The 16,616-nt window shown below is 43.5% G+C and overlaps 1 protein-coding gene across 4 annotated transcripts in view; it reads left to right on the top strand.

The window, feature by feature from the left end:
• SPNS2 (SPNS lysolipid transporter 2, sphingosine-1-phosphate) overlaps nt 1–16,616 on the top strand; it is a 126,045-nt gene that overhangs the window by 83,835 nt on the left and 25,594 nt on the right. For all 4 annotated transcript variants that reach the window (XR_009746420.1, XM_061470373.1, XM_061470371.1 and 1 more), the window contains exons 7-10: nt 978–1,130; nt 2,718–2,907; nt 8,196–8,261; nt 15,619–15,717. Coding sequence is in view for 3 of the 4 variants with exons in the window: in XM_061470373.1 (XP_061326357.1) it covers nt 978–1,130; nt 2,718–2,907; nt 8,196–8,261; nt 15,619–15,717 (508 nt within the window). In the remaining variant the exon portion in view is untranslated. The remainder of the gene's footprint in view (nt 1–977; nt 1,131–2,717; nt 2,908–8,195; nt 8,262–15,618; nt 15,718–16,616) is intronic.

Here is a 16,616-nt window from a genome sequence, read left to right as displayed (position 1 = left end):
GTCCAACTTTTGCTCTAGCCTTTCCAAGATTGAGATCTAAGAGAGAGTCTGCTTTGTTTGGCTCATACTTCAGACAAATCAAAGCTTTGTAGTGTAGAAATTGCTGTGTTCCTCAATTGTTGCCCCACTGCTGTTCAGATGCTTAGATCTCTTTTATTTCCTTGAAAGAGAGACTTTGCTGAGGGGGAAAAGAGGGTTAAATGCCAGAGCCGTTTAAGAGGAGAAAATAACACAAAAGCTTGCACTACATGGCAAGTTTAAAAGTGTATGCTTATACAACCACATGTGACTGAATGCACGAGCACTGAATGTGCTTGAGTGCTTTTATATGTGCATAAAATACTGCATGCTCACAAGTATTTAAGTAGCTTACTTGAATCCAGATAGCTTGTCACTGAGTGTGCTAATATTTGCCCATGTGAATTCAGTGTTACGTAGGAATTCTGATGGGAAACCTGTGGTGTCCTTCATTTTTAGAATGCTTTCCTGGTATTGTCATCCAGTATCAAAGGACTATGAAAAGTGGTGATGGTTAATTTAACACTTTCTTTATATTACTTATTTTGGTGGTTTATTCAAGTAGTAATCATATGGTGGTGTGAATAGTGAGGGAGATGTGAAACTGGTCACCCAGGTAAACAGCTGCTATTACAGTGAAAACCCCGCAATTAACACATCATGTCTTAGTGGCCAAGTACTGATTGTCTTTTGAAATGGTCCCATGAAACAACGGTCTCTATGAAGCACCTCTGAAGTACATTATTATCAGTGGAGCATCACACATGAAGTATTCCATGCCTCTTATTCTCCATGAGTTCGTACCATGTATCATCTCTGCCCCTTGGGGCAAAGGGAGGTGGTCACTATGGGGGAACACTGTGTTTTGTCACTGAAGCATTGGCTCTTGTTGTGGGGCTCCTGCTTTTTCACTTCTCCCACTAAACCTTCTCTTGGGTTTGCCTCTTGTGCCTCCACAGCCGCAGCTACGTGTTCTCCTCATTGGCCACCTCAGCTGTGTCCTTTGCCACAGGGGCACTTGGCATGTGGATCCCTCTCTACCTTCACAGAGCACAGGTGGTGCAGAAGACAGCAGAGACCTGCAGCTCACAGCCCTGTGGCACCAAAGATAGGTGAGATTCATCCTCCACTGCTTTAAAGAGGGGAAAAGGGGGTGGGGGCTTGTTTACCACAGGAAACAGGCAAGTCCCATGGAGTCAGGTTACTAGAATGTCTGTAATTTCCTCTGGGTCTTTGAAACAATGATAGGAAATGCTGGGATTGTAAACGAGGTTTTATTTCTCTTCTTCATTGCATGAAGTCAAACCAGAAGCAATGACCTCAGCTCTGTCTTGGTTCCCAGGCTGCGGTGCAGTAGTTGAAAAGAGACTTTTGTCTTTGCCTTAGGGGATGTTTGGAGAGCTGAGGATTTGGTTTCTGAAGACCCACACTTATCTGGGATAGCAGCAGAATAAACTGGCAGGTTGGGTAGCCACAGTGGTGGCTACAATTCAGAGGTTGGACTGGTTCCTCTAAAGGCTGCAGGGACTAACCCTGAAGACTTTTGTTTCTGTGTGAGGAAGGACTTGACTCTGTTTCACTGCTCTGTATTCTACCGCATTTGCTGAGTTTGCTGAAGAATGGAGCAGAGATCCAGGACACTTTGCTTTGGAGTGCTTGATGTTATACGGTGGTTTGGCTTTTCAGTCCCAGTTATATAAAATCACTTGCAGCACAAAGCTATGAAAAGTAATTCATTGTTTAGTGCTTTACTGTAATGGCACAAACCATAAAATGCTAAAAAAGCACTTCTCCAGGTGAATGCAGATTGAAATATTGTCAGCTTTCTTTTCTAGCTTGTGAAAGAAAAATCACATTAGGCAAACCTTGCTCTAGCTGACACAGTCCCATCTCAAGTAAAGCAGTGGTTTGAAATACCATTAACTTGCAGTGTCCAGCGGGCAGCCTCAGTCTGTTCTGCAAACCTCCAGTGAGCAGAAAATACAGCTCCAGTCTGGCCGCCCATCTGCTGTTTACAAGGAGAACTTTTCCACTCCTTGATGACACCTATGTTTTGAGCTGCCCTGGAGCCACTGTAATGTACTTGCCAAAGACTTTGTAATCCAAGTCCTGCACATACAATACAGAGAATCCTTGACAGCTCCTGGCTTTTTACATTTAAATTAACAGTTTTCAAATGTGTAATCTAACAACAAAAGACGACTTTTTGAAGTGGTCTGAAATGGAGCTAGAAAGTCTGAGTATGTTGAAAGTCACTGGTATTTAGAGTCCTGTTAGGTTTCCTTTCCCTTAAGCTTCCTAATGCCTGTTCTGTCCATGATTTCCCCTCACATGATCAATGTGCAATTTACTACTTAGCTTTGTGCACACAAGTAGCTGTACAATGCACTTTATAGAAAGCTCAGCTCCACACAGAGAAGCAGTATGAGCCCTTTGCACCTCTTTGCATGTTGATCAATGCCTGTGTATGAGGCTGAGTTTCATATGCTGTGTTTTCTTAATTGCAGGGAAAGGGTGCTAAAATCACAAGCGCTCAGCAGGGGAGCTCATTTGTTTCAGTTTAAATTCACAAAGCCAATGTACAGGTTTCCATTCGTCACTTCACCCTAATAATTTGTACAAAGATCATGCCCATTTTGGCGAAATAAACCTCAAAAAATAACCCCCAACTGTCTCTCTTGTTTTTCTGTTTTCAATAGCTTGATCTTTGGAGCAATCACATGCTTCACTGGTTTCCTGGGTGTAATCACAGGGGCAGGGGCAACCAAATGGTGCCGGTTAAAAACCCAGCGAGCTGATCCTCTTGTCTGTGCTGTTGGCATGCTAGGATCAGCCATCTTCATCTGTCTGATCTTCGTGGCTGCCAAGAGCAGCATTGTGGGAGCCTATGTAAGTATAATCCTTTCCATATGCCAGTCTCACTCTTATTCTCTCTACAGAACTCCTTAGAAGACTCTGTGCTTTGTTCCCTGCAGGTCTTGCTTTTCCCCTTCTGAATGTCCTTCATTGTGCCCCTTGGAATTTTGGCACTATCTAGATGTGCCTGGAAGAAAAATGGTATCTCAACTGCTTATCCTTGCTTACTAACTGTCATCAGAATCAGAGCTGCGGTTTTAGTGCATGCATGGAAACCTACAGTTCCCCACCTTTGGGTTGTCCTATCTATCCCTCTATCCATCCCCCTATTGCTCTTGCCTAATGTTTTGGTACAAGAAAATTGTCTGCTTCACTTACAATGAGGGTACTGTAGCTGCTGTGGTACCAAGTTATAATTACAGTATAATTTATCTGTGGCCATGCTTTTGGCTACCATTAATTTCCGTAACTAGCTTGCTGCAGACCAATATTAATTACAATGTAATTCCGATTTGTCGTTATCTGTATTACCATAGCACCTGAAAGTCCTAGTCCATGGCCCAGGAACTCACAGTACTTGGAGCTGCACAAATGCAGATTGAGTGTTTTTAATCGAAGTATGTAAAAAGACATCAGATAGATCCAGACAAATGGACTGAAGGGAAAAGCAAAACCTCAAGTGTAATAATCCAGCCTCAGGCTAGAAGCTTGCTTTCAGTAGAGAGTAGAAACCCAGTACATTGAGCAGGTTCCAGGTTCCCCTTAAATGTACTAGAGAGAAGCCTGGGACCGGGGAGGAGTATTTGAAGGAAAGCATGAGGTGGTTGGAGTAGTAGGACAATTTCTGAAAGCCCACTTTAGTTTCTACAGAGGGTGGATGCTCCACCCAGCAAGGAGAATTCATTCACAGGTAACCAACCCATCTACTGCGGATCCTTGTTTCTCTGGATTTCTAGCACTAGCCTAGCCGTGGGTATTTTCTGAGTATTTCAATAGCTATCATGGGGCAACACAAGAAGAAAGAGTGAGAGTTTAAAAACATTAACTCAGAACCAGTGATGCCTACTCTGGCTATTTAGAAAGTGTCAGAAGGAGATTCTGTCCTCTGCTTTGTGGCATGGTGCAGAACTAACCTTTGATTCAGCAGAAAAATGATCACCTCAGACAGTCTGCAAGAGAGTCTTACTGGTTGGTGAAGCATTAACCCCCCTTTCATTGCCAGCCATCTCTGGGGGCAGAGACCTGTCACATCCCTTTACCTCTGTCAGCTAAACCTGTGATTTTCTCCTTTCCCAGACCTGATGACAGACATGTTCATTTGTGCTGTTTAGTCCCTTTCTAAGCTGGAAATACTGTTCTCAAAAATTTTGCAACACAAAGTGGGTTTTTGTCTCATTTTCATCTTTCTTTTTTTTATTTTAATAGCCATGTGACTATTCTGCATTGTTCAAACATATAAATATAGATGATATTATTAACCAATCTTAGAAACAATTTACTTTGTTATCCATGAGCAGTAAATCTAATAAAGAGTCAGTGATTTGCAGAGGAAGATATAGCTGCATATAGAGGAGGTATGAGGAACATAAGCCTGTTTGCTGATGCTGTTAGGCTGAAACATTATTTGTTGCAGGTAACACAGCCTCTCTGTAGCTCTAAATGTGCTCTCTCTGCTGCTGGAAGTCTGCTGCACAGAAAGGAGATTAAGTCTCATTAGTGTGCCAACTGGGAAATCAGAGCTCTGAACTCTATTTATAGATCCTACACGTGACAGTGGACAAGATATTTAACTTTGGTTTGCCTCTGCAAAACTGAGGATCCTTGAATTACAAAGGGTCAGGGTAGCTTAGATCTTTAATGTTTCTAAATAACCTGGAGTTAGATTATCTGTGATGCAAGCCCTTGTTTTTCCACGCCATTCAATGCTATTCCAAACTTACAGGCTTCCAGAATGTTTAATTCCCTTGTATTTCACTAGGAGACTTGCAAGGTTGCATGGTGTCTCATTATTCTCTATTGTAAGTCTCTTTGGTCCAAAATGAAGGAGACTGTTCTTTGATTCTGGAGCATCTAGATATGGTGAACAGTATATAACGGGCTGGGTTACTTTGCTTATCTCAAATTCCATGATCATAGCTTGTTCTGGAGAGAATACAATAAAACTGACGGGGTTTCTCATCTCAGTCTCCTTGACAGCTGTGTGCTGGCTTTCATCCTGAAACAGCATCCTTGAGTTCTGTATGACTGTGAAAGGCAAGAGCGATGTTCAGGTCTGTTCCACAGGGTGGGATTTGCAGACCTTCTGTTTAGTGACTGCCCTTAGACTTCTGTCATTGATCACACCACGCTAAAATGGAAGGGTTACTGGTTTTGGACCCCTCATTGGCTTAAAGCCTTAAAATTATCACTTCCAAGCATTTAGATGGGTCCCCATGAGATTGTGTGTTCTCACACTGAGCTGTGGTGGCCACCAGGTCACCATCTCCCTCCCTGCTTAGCAGCTGGGGGGGTTTAATATCAACTGCCTGTTCTCTTCCTCCCCTGAACACAGGTATTTTTTCTCCCCAGCTCAGTCCTGTCTTGCAGGTGGTTTTGGTCCCTGAGGGCAGCTGCTATTCCAGTTCTGCAGCAGCCACTCCTACCTGGAACAGGTAGACACACTTCTTTTTTCCATCCCGTCTTTTCATACTCCTCCTGTACATTACTGGCAGTGGTAGAAATAGCTGGAAAGGTGGAATAAAAGAGCACTGTATATCACTGAGCTGCCCAGACACTTGTATTTCTCTTTTACTATCTTGCTTGTCTGTACAGTGCAGTCAGTTCTTATTCTGTCTTCCGTGCAGCATGTGGATTTGTGCGTTGTAGTTCAGCTCCTTACAACAGCAATTTGCATATCTTTGGGTCCCAGTCTTTCTGAAATATGTACTCTGGTATTCAACTGGTTTTCAACCCTGTCTCTTGAAACCCATTAGCTGTATGGCATCACTGCATCACACTACTCAGATATTTCAACAGCAGATTTTACACTAGCTTAAATCTCCAAATGACTGGAGAGAGATGCCTTGCTTTGCCTTCCTTTTGACACTGTTCCAAGTTCCTGTTGTACCTCAATTTCAGCAGCTATTTCAATTCCTCAAAGACACTTTATGATCTTGCAGAAACAGCAAATCCCAGGGTAAAACCTTGCCATAGAGCTTTTACAGCATCTTAGTCTCAACTTGGGGACTCGAGTCATTGATACTGTCCAACAGTGAGGTGGAGTTAGGCTTGCCTCAAATTCAAGAGCATGTGTGGGTGTCTTACCCACCATTTCAGAGGGAAATACAACTAATGAAGATGTAGACAGATATGTACTTTGCAAATAGCCATGGAGGTTTATAACCTGCTTAGATCTTGCTGTAAAGGCTGCTGGTGTGACCCCTCTGAAACCTGCTTTATCATTTGGAGGAATTAGAATTTGCTAACTGATCATATAGACAGGAAGACTTGAGGGGGTGATAACTTCTGTCAGCTCATCACAAATGAGCAGATGGACATGTAATGGAGGTGGTGAGACATTGTACAACACAGCTGGATTCGGAAGAGGAGGTATCTGGAGAGCTGAAATCTCAGTGTAAAATGAGGCTTCTAAAAGTGTGGGAGGAGTCAAAGCTGTGACCATTTCAGGAGCTACTGATCTGTTCTGGAGGCTGCCCTATTTGCAGTAAGGATCCCTAGCGTCTCTCTTCAGCAGAAACGCCACATATCCTCAAATGGCCTTTGCAGCAGATGAACTCATTTGTATCAATTCCCATTAGCAGCTGAAGGACAGACTTTTAAAAAGGTATCTTTTGTCCTACTTTTGCTCCTCTTTCACCAGTATCCACACATTAATCATGTGTTTATGGGAGCGTGTCAGGTGAAGCACACGTTCCACAGTTCTGAACTGGTGTGCTCTGAAGCTGGTAGCATCCCAGTGATTTATTTTCAGGACTTGTGCTGAATTCCTGCAGAATGGAGCAAGTTCTGCTCGCTGTGTGCAACAATTCATGTGTCTTACGTGTATGTAATTCGCATGACCTTAAGGCAAACAGTTGCCTGTTTGCGACACTGTAGGAACAGGCAGGGCGTGTTGCTGCATTCAGAAGTGTGATTGCAGCTTTCCCAAGCTCAATTTAATCTATCCAGCGACAGAACCCCAGCAACAGGAGCTGCAAAGCTGCAGTAGGATGGATTCCAGAGCAGGTCCTGAGAGCCCACCTGGGGCTCTGATATGCCCTTGCTACATGACACGTGGTTTGAACTTCTGTCAGCACCTTGATGCATTGGAGCTGTGTTTCTTAGCTTGGCAGTTGTCGTTTCCACTGGGAGCCAAACTCAGGGTAGAGCAGTGGGAAAATGGGAAGAGGAGATTTCCTAGCTGACCGGCTGGGTTGTAATGACTGGCTCATACACCATCATGGAGGAAGCAGATCCAGTCACAAAAAGAGGGGATAGGGAAGGAGAATGTATGGGAAACAAAGATAGTTTTAGAAACAAATGGAGGAAGCTTTCTGTAGGTCAATGCATAAGGCTGACTAAATAGAGCAAACTATTCCTGGCAGTGACATGATGGTCTGAGGGGTTTATGCAATCTCAGCCACTTTGTGGGAAAGACAGTTTTGGTGGTCACACAGTGCCATAGCTGCCGTTCTTGCACTTCCTCCTCCATCTCCACAGACTCAAGAGTTGCATTTCACTGTAAGACACTGATATTGCAAAACCCATATAAATATGGGTCCTGTCTCGGTTGTACATATTGTTAATGTAATGCTTGAGTCATTATAGTGCCTATACCTATGTCCCCCTCAAAAAGGACAGCAACGTGCTACCAGGAGGGAAGGGAACTTGCATTTAGTGGGTGGTGAACCTCATATGTTTTGCTAAGGAGCCAAACACGTAACTTGATTTCTTCTGATGAAAATGACTGTGTTTTGGGGAGTTGTGGCCTTCTCACCTATTCTAACTGGTTTTTTGGAACAGAATGGTGGAAGTATGGAAGCCTGGGGCTGTCTCCTCTTGCTGGCTTTTCGTGTTCTTCTGTAAGCAAATGTGTCAGGTTTTTATGTAGCTGCTCTATAGATCATAACAGTTTGCACTAACGAAGTTGCAGGCCAACCCTGTAGAGAAAGTCTGTGGTTTTCTAATATTCAGGATAAACCACAACAGTAACAAGAAATACATTGTGTAGGTTTGAGACAAATAAGCAACAAAGGAAAGCTTGTGACAGGTTATTTTTCCTTTGAATGTCAAGTGAATAAATCTTCTCCTTTTTGTGTGTTTTGTTTTTTTTTTTACAACAGATTTGCATTTTTATCGGAGAAACTCTTCTGTTTTCAAACTGGGCTATCACAGCAGACATATTAATGGTGAGTGTACACTGGAACAGCAGCTTTCTCTTCTGGGGGCAGTTTGTCAGCTTGCAAGAACAACCTGAAGTTCCCCATTTCTTCCAAATGCCTTCTTCAGCCTACCCTATTTTTATTTATTTTTTACTTGCTGAGAAGGAAAGTGACAGTGAAAGAGATAAAGAAAAAAACTTTCTTCTTATCCTTAGCTCTGCACACCAGGGAGAGATGCCCAGAAAGGTCGGCATTACTGAATTAGAATAGCTTCCCCAGGTTCTAAGCATTTCTGCAAATCCCCACATGCAAAGAATGGGCCAGCACTTCCTAATGGTCAGCACGTTGGTGGATTTTGTTATCAATAACTCAGCTTTGTTCTGCAATAGGAAATCCTTCCCTCCCTCCCTCCCTCCTCTGGCAACAAAGGCAAGCATCTACCTCTCTCTTTGGCTTAACTCCAGCTAACCTACCATTCAACACATACACAATAGAAAACCACCTCTGGGAGAGGAGAGAGGAAAAGAAAGTATAAAGAATTTTTGGACTGTGTCCACCTTGTCCAAGAGGAAGCTGTCAGGGACTTTTCACCCCATGTCCTTCATTTTCCATTATTTCTCCACCATAGAGCTTTTTAAGTCTTTCAAATCAGCAAGCTGACCTCAGCAGCTAGATTTTCATATGAAATGGTCTGGAGCCTATCAAACAGCCTCTGTTGAAATCCCATGGTGAAGGAGGTGTTGCTTATTGTATGAAAAAGAAAGAAACTAAGGGACAGAACCATTACAGGGCTTGCCCAAGGTCTTTTGACAGCTTGTTTACAGAACTAAAAATATAACCAGCCTGGCATCAACAGAAAACTCCCTTGACTTGTATTAGTTTCTTATGCAAACATCAGTGAGAAACCAATCTGCCTCGGTATTCCTAGATGCAAAGATAATGGTGTTGATTTATTGATTCACCAGAGAGCTTCAAGCTTCTGCTGAAGTTCTGTTGATGATTCAAGTTCAAGGCTGTGTTTATGTTTTAAGGTAGCTCTGTAGTTGCCATAACTGAATTGCCTGATGAACTTTCAATCTCTGAACACTTTGGGAAGTGGGGTTGCTAATTCTGCTTCTCTCAGATGTGAATAAAGCACAGAGAAACAAAGGTCATCAGTGTACCTGAGGTGCATTAGGTAGCTTTTAATTACTAGGGTTTGCTCTTCATAACAGCTCAGCTGTAGTGTGATAGAGCTCTGCATGGCTGAATGGGTGGTTACTCTATGCTTAGGTGGGGTTTGCAGCTTGTGCTGAGTTCAAGGCTGCTCATGAGGTGGTTCTCAACATGTAGATGTGCAAACTACAGCTGTGTTGAGGAAGAACTTATGGTACAATATTCATAGTTGCTTGTTCCTGTCTACTGCCAGAGCTTCTTGTCACATCCTGCCTTTGACTGTGATGTTCCCAGGAGCTTTGCCAACTTTCCCTGGTCAGAATTAGCTGATGGGCTTAAATAGCAGGTCTTTTATATCCTCACTAGCATTGGCTGAAGCAGGTAAGGGCTTGGCCATGGAGCACATCTGAAATCCTCCAGCAGTGGCTCTCAAAGTCACCTCTGCTGCCAACACAGCACAGCTGGAGGGAGGGTACCAACTGGATGTGTTCAAGGTCCTCCAGAAGATCTGTGCCAGAGAAAGAGCTGAAACTTGACCTACCTGGTCTCAAGCTAAGCCCGAAAGACACTTCTCAACCAACTACTGTTATATCAAGTGTCCTAGGGATGCCATCGTTGTCCCATTTTAATTACTGAGATTTTCTGTGTTGGTTTCAATGTGACTTCAGTACCCTGTAGCTTTTTATAGGGTTTGCCATCTGTCTCACCAGCATCCTATAGAGCGTTGCATTTTGTAGGGATGCAGCTATTTATGTTGCTTTAGTGCAAAAGAATTGGGAGATTGGAAATAGCTGGAAATAATCCCTTAGTTCCAATTTCCAAAACATGGGAAAGAAACTAAAACCCTGTTAAAAATTGGAGTTTGGCGACTGATGCTAACACTTAAGCTTGTCTGTTAAGAAAATGAACTGAGTGTCCTATATAATGCCCAGCTTAATGCATTATCAGCATGAGCAGACCTCTAAAAGTGCTATACAAATACATGCAAACATCCACTTAGGTCAGTGCAAGCCTGTAAACAGCTGGCCTGAAGTGCATTCCTGTTACACAAGGGGTTTGAGAGGGGGTTCAGTCAGGCAATAGGTGAGAGCCAGGACTATAACCATGTTTGACAGGCAGCTTTGTAACAAGTCCTAGCCAGAGAAAGGTGTGGATATGCCTTAGCAAGATGCACTTTTAATGTTTGGCAAATTAATTTCTACTGATTACTATTTATTTGGTGTAATCAGAAGGGTGTCTGTTTTTGCCTGAGGCCAGTAAGGAGTTTAAAAGCATTATTAGCCTAAGCTTAACACCACTTTGATCCTATACATAAATATTACCCTGTTTTCAGGGATAAAAAGCTCTCAGTGCTGGCTGAACACTGCTCCTACTTATTGCATTATGCCAGAAGTGAGGCTTTTCGTAAACTGCATCCCAAATGATTTATCAGAGCTCTCCCAAGATTTGCAGATCTCATGACCGCTTAGGAACCCTATTGGGCAAGTTGGTAAGCATCTTGAGAGGGTTTGCAGCTTGAATTTCCTTGGCAAAGCAAGGATGATTGCTTATTATCTTCACGATTAATTATTGGCTCTTCCTACCTTTGCGCTTCCGTTGCATCTATTGCTCTTGCCAGTGGAATGGTCAGTGTGCAGCTCCTCAAGCTATCTGCAGGAGAAGGTGCTGAGTGTTTGATAAGCTGTCAGCACTGCAGAATGTTCTGCACTGCCTCAGATCTTAAGAGGTTGATATTTGTTCCAAATGCAGATTTGTACAAAGGAGGCCTTATCCTCCTGAGTACAACTCTGCATGTCTCCTCCCAGGCACATGCTCAGATGGTGCTTGGGGAAGGGGAGGATGTTTCTTCTGGAGCGTGCTAATTATGAAACGGATTTTATCTGCCAGCTTTGCAAATTGCCCTTAAAATTACCAGACCCCCAAAGTAGCATTAAAACTGCCTTGTAAGAGCCATAATGAATGAGTTTCAGTGCAACAGGAAACATTCTGAGGCATGCTGAGGGCTTGGGACTTTGTGGAATCCGGTCTTAGTGGTTTTTTTTATCCCAAAACTAAAGCTGATGGGCAGAGCCTTGGTGGCATTTCAGTGTAAGAGTCAGATCACAATAATCTTGGGTCTTTGCCATCCTCCAGTTTATGCAAGTCCTGACAGTCATGGAAAAAGGACCATGCATCTTTTTTAAATGGTCAGGAGCTGCCCTGGAGCAGCTGCTTTAATGCTGTACAGTCGAAGTCTTCTTTTAGGCTCATTTTCCCCTGCTTACCTTCCCTATAAATAAACAACAATTATTCATGTTGTGTCAAATACTGCCCTATTTTTACAGCTGAAGATAAATGGCATTTCCACAAGTTCTCGTTGTTGCTTGTATCTGTGTGCCTCCACGCACCAGTAATCCAAGTGCTGTGGTGTGGATTTTTAAGGCACGGGGAGGAGTGGTGCCTTTGAGTGAGGGTTCACAGACCTCTTCAAACACCCAGGAAGGATATACCAAGGGGTGTCTCTCAGTTCTTCTGTGGGCCAAGGGTTTGCAGGTGGATGTGTGCTGCTCCGCGCTGGCTGTGGTTTGGAGACCAGGTCAGCTTCCTTTGACTTCCTTTAAGTTTCTTTGTAGACTGCATCTGCCTAGCTTGAGTGAAGGGTCTCTCTCAGGCTGGTTTCTCTGGAGCACAGCCTTTGCCTTTTCTGAACAGTGGCTACAGCAGGGACACCTGGACTATCTCCAGGCTTTGACAGTGGCTCAACTGGCGTTAGCACGCGTTTTCTTTGCCTTTGGTGCTGCAAGAGGCCAGTTTGCAGTGTCCTGAAGGTTACTGTCCGACCCAGAAAGGGTAGAAAAGTGTTTTAGAGAGTAGAGTTTAGACATAAACATCATAAAATGGTTTGTGTTGGGAGGGACCTTAAAGCTCATCCAGTTCCAACCCCTGCCACGGGCAGGGACCCCTTCCACTAGAGCAGCTTGCTCCAAGCCCCTGTGTCCAACCTGGCCTTGAACACTGCCAGGGATGGGGCAGCCACAGCTTCTCTGGGCACCCTGTGCCAGCTCCTCAGCACCCTCACAGGGAAGAGCTTCTGCCTAAGAGCTCATCTCAGTCTCCCCTCTGGCAGGTTAAAGCCATTCCCCTTGGCCTGTCCCTATAGACCCTTGTAAAAACCAGAACTTACCTCTTTGGCATGTGGCCTCTGATGGAAGAGTGATCTCTCCTTGGCTTTCCTGGTTGACTTATTTCAGACCAACTCACTCTGATGGTTTCATTACAGGAAGGGAATGTCATCAGTAAACCATGGCATTTCCGAACCTCTATTTAAAGAACAGAGGTTTGCCAAAGCTGCTTGGTCAGCCTCTCTGCCCATCCTCTGTGCTGCCTGCCCCTGAACCTGGAGTCAGAGATGAGCCAGGACAATCCCATGGACTTCCTCCTCAGCTGCTGTGGCTCTTCCACCTCCATCTTCTGTGGGATGTTCATGGCCTGGTTTGAATTTAAGTCTATTTTGGTATCAAAATGCCCATTGAGAGCTGTAATTTACTGCTCTCTTCCTAGAACAGTAGATAGCGTTTGCTACCAGCTACTTCCTCTCCATCAGAATAAAATGCTTTTTAAGTAGGGATAGGGTGGATATTTTTTGGTGTTTCGGAGATGCTGTTTTAAGCCTTTTTTAGTTTCCAGTATCTTTTTAGAAGAGGAGGAAAAATGTCATGTTCATTTGCTTGCTTGGTTTGGGGTTGTGGAGGTGTTTGGAACTTGAATTCCAGAGTAAGTTGACTAAGTTTTGGTATTTTCTAGTGCCAAACCATACCAGTGCTTTCAACCATCAGTAACTTCTTTAACTAGGCACACTGAAATCTTGCTGCAAATTGTATTGATACTCGCAAACCTGTATGTCTGCTTAATACACGGACATGTAGAATTATGGCTGATATATGTGTGTATTCATGTGTATAAAGAAACACATATATGCACACACACATATGATGCAGGTGCCGTTCAAATTTCTTTCTCTAACTGGCACTAATTCACTACCACTCCCTGTAAATGGTAAGTTTTTAATAAATTTACCATTTCCTTTATTATTTTGCTAAGAGAATGGATAGAATCTAGAACCAGGCTTTCTTCTCCAGATTTGTTAGCATAAACTGCATAGAAATTAAACTATTTTAAGATTAAAATCCCGTTGTCGCAGATATACACAACTCTGAACTCTTGCATTAGGTAGAATTTCCCTTTATCTTTCTCAAACAGCTCTTGCAGAATACTTCTCCACTGCATCTGTGTGAGCTGGGGCCAGGTGGGAAGAAGGACAACAACTCACTCTTGATTTTACTTTGCTTTCATTTTCTTCTGTCTGATCTGTCCAGGTTGCACCCATTACCCTGCATCTTTGGGGAATGGTAGTGAATTGTGCAGCTCGTCTGCTGTTTCACAGTGTGACCTTCAGTACTTTTCTGTGTCTCTAATCAAGTCTAGACCTTATTTTCCTCTCGGGATTTCTGTGAGCCTTCGAATCTGTTTTGAGCTCCTGGATGCCAAAGGAGGACAGTGTCTAACATCCGTAGCCAGGTGACTGCTCTGGTTCTGATCATCTTCTCCTCGCCTGTTACACAACAGGAGTTTAACAGGGTACCCATTTAATATGTGGCATCAAAGTGCATTAGCACTGTGTGTTTGCAGCTTTGTCAAACCAGTAATGAAAGAACTGGCAGGTCATTCTGCAAGCACATGGTAAAACCCTAAGGAAAAGCATTTAATCTAATTTTGCCCATCACTGGTAATTGCCTCTGCTTGGAATGACATGATCATTCTAAACAGGCATCAGTTCTCTTCTAGTCTGGATCTTCTCAACACTGTTTTTTTTCTATCCTTTTCTTCATGGTTTTTTTTCATCCCTTTCCCTAAAAGAAAATGCTGAAGCATTGAAACAATGCTTCAGCTTCTGTGCCCTGAGGTACGCTGCCATTGAGCCATGAGTTCTCCCTACCCCGGTCAGCCAAGGTAAATGAATCTCCATGTATCTCTAGCTGGGGATATGCCAGTCCTGAAATGTCACATTTGATTAATAAATGATTTCAGGAAGGGATGGCAAGAATGAGCTGAAGTCTGGCAAGGCTAAAGAAAGACGAGAGGAAGCCCATCAGAGTGAAAGTGGACACATGATCTACAAATAGCTAAACCAGAGTAATTTCTGGTAGGGTAGATGGCTCTTCAGAGCAACAGGAAGAGGCGCAAGAAGATTCAGTGCTTTCAAGTGGCAACAAAGTTCACTTGGATTCAGAGACCTATTGAATTCCTCATTACTTACTGCCTTTAAATCAAGACAGGCTCAATTTGTAAACCAGGATATGTGGACTTGACACAGATATTCATAGCTAGCTTCTTTCCCAAGTTTTACGCAGGAGACAATTACTTTTTTCTGCTCCTAAATGTGTGTTATAAAATCAAGGTCATTCCATAGGACGAGGGGTTGCTCTCATCCCCTTCCATGGTTAGGGCTCTGTTTTCTGTGAGCTGTGGTCCTTTTAATAGGGAACTAACTTGTGTTTTGCACTGATCCTGTGTAGTCAGACTGATTCTGACCTGGCCAAGGGTATCATGTCCCACTGGAGTGGAGACCAAATTACAGTATCTTGTCTGTAGAAATATTCCTAATGTGTCTGCCACTTTTGCCAAGTGGAACAGCAGAGTTTTGATAATCGAGTGGCTCGAGATGGAATGGGAGGGGAGGATGCAAATTTTGTACTGATGTGAATTGCGTATGCTCCAAGAAACAAAATGACCTCTTTGTTATGGAAAACCCCACAAAATCCCAGGTTACAGCAAAAGCCTCTTTTGGAAGGCTGGTGGTGCTGAGCAAGTTACGTGCTGCAGGCAACCTCAGACTTCACTCTCCCCATCAGCCAAGCAAAATAGAGGCTGAGAAGCAACAGCAAAGTGTCTCGTGATCAAAGCTGTTGGTCAGACTCATGCATTCAGTGCTGCTGAAAGGAGTGCAGACCAGGCAGAGCTTCCTTCCCTCAGCACCAGCCATCAAGAGTGTTAGGAAGCTAGGAAGCGTAGCTCAGCTCCCCATTGCTTGAGCCACCCATAGACCGGACAGTGGCTTCATCTGCCAGCAGGGTCAGGGGGAGCTTGTTTACTTTGCCCTGACCAGGGTATAAACCTGAGCAACACAAGACAGTTGAACAGGTTCTTACTTCGGTTTCCTTATGCACTTGTTTTTCTTTCCCCTTTGCAGTATGTGGTCATTCCAACACGCCGTGCAACCGCAGTGGCCTTGCAGAGTTTCACTTCACACCTCCTGGGAGATGCTGGCAGTCCTTATCTGATTGGATTTGTAAGTGCTCACAGCAGGTTTTGGCAGGGTTGTTTGCCCATGTTTAGTTTTGTTTATTAACTGCTTATCTAAAATGCCAAGCTAAACCATGCAGGGGAAGGCAGGCCTGTGTTTACCAGCACAATGGGAAGCAACTTTTATCCATGCTTATGTTGTTGATGGGCTGCAATTTAAACCTGGAAGGACCACATAGGCACAAGAAGTGAGCTTCTAAATCTTTTTAGCCTAGGGCATTTGTAAAGCTTATAGACATGTAAAGGGAGAGTGGTTGCTTCTGTGGTGTGGACACAGGTCCATTCGAAATTGGATTGGAACACTCTTATGTGTGTATTTGACTCTTAATTTGGTCTCATAAACCAGATATCTATTTATGGGTAGGAACATGCAGCTGTTCTGACTGCTGATATTTTGAACCTGTTTTGTATGATAAGAAATGATGGGGTAAATCCACAGCAGGATGGGTGTGTATGTTTTGGATTATTAGTATCCCTTTCTGGCATGTATGCTTTGGGTTTTTATTAGTAGTATTCCTTTTTATAACTGGTGCAGTTATTGGCCTTGGTTTTAGTGGAGATCTGTCTTTTGGTGCCACTATCATCCCAGTGCAGAGCAAAACAAAAGACCCTGCTCCAAAAGCTAGCAATCAGAGAACATTCGGAGTTGGAAATACAAGGCTTGGAAAATTTAATGAGGAAAAGAAGTCTAAATGTCCCGGGATAATTTCTTTCTCTTGCACCCTTCTGTGGAGTTCAGCGCATTGAGTTTCAGAGAACACAGATCATCATTTGTAAAATATAGTAGCTTACATGTAAACCCAAAGTGGCACTGCTCATGTTGTGCTGGAGGTGCTACAGTTTTCCAGTGGTGTATCTGGTGTCTTCACTAGTCCCGTCACCTGA

This window comes from Pezoporus flaviventris, unplaced genomic scaffold, assembly GCF_033815535.1.
Source record: "Pezoporus flaviventris isolate CSIRO_AGI_PZ_B2104156 unplaced genomic scaffold, CSIRO_AGI_Pfla_v1 ptg000063l, whole genome shotgun sequence".
NCBI classification, from domain to species: Eukaryota; Metazoa; Chordata; class Aves; order Psittaciformes; family Psittacidae; genus Pezoporus; species Pezoporus flaviventris.
The sequence above is the reverse complement of the archived record's forward strand: the minus strand, read 5'-3'. Positions and strand labels throughout refer to the sequence as shown.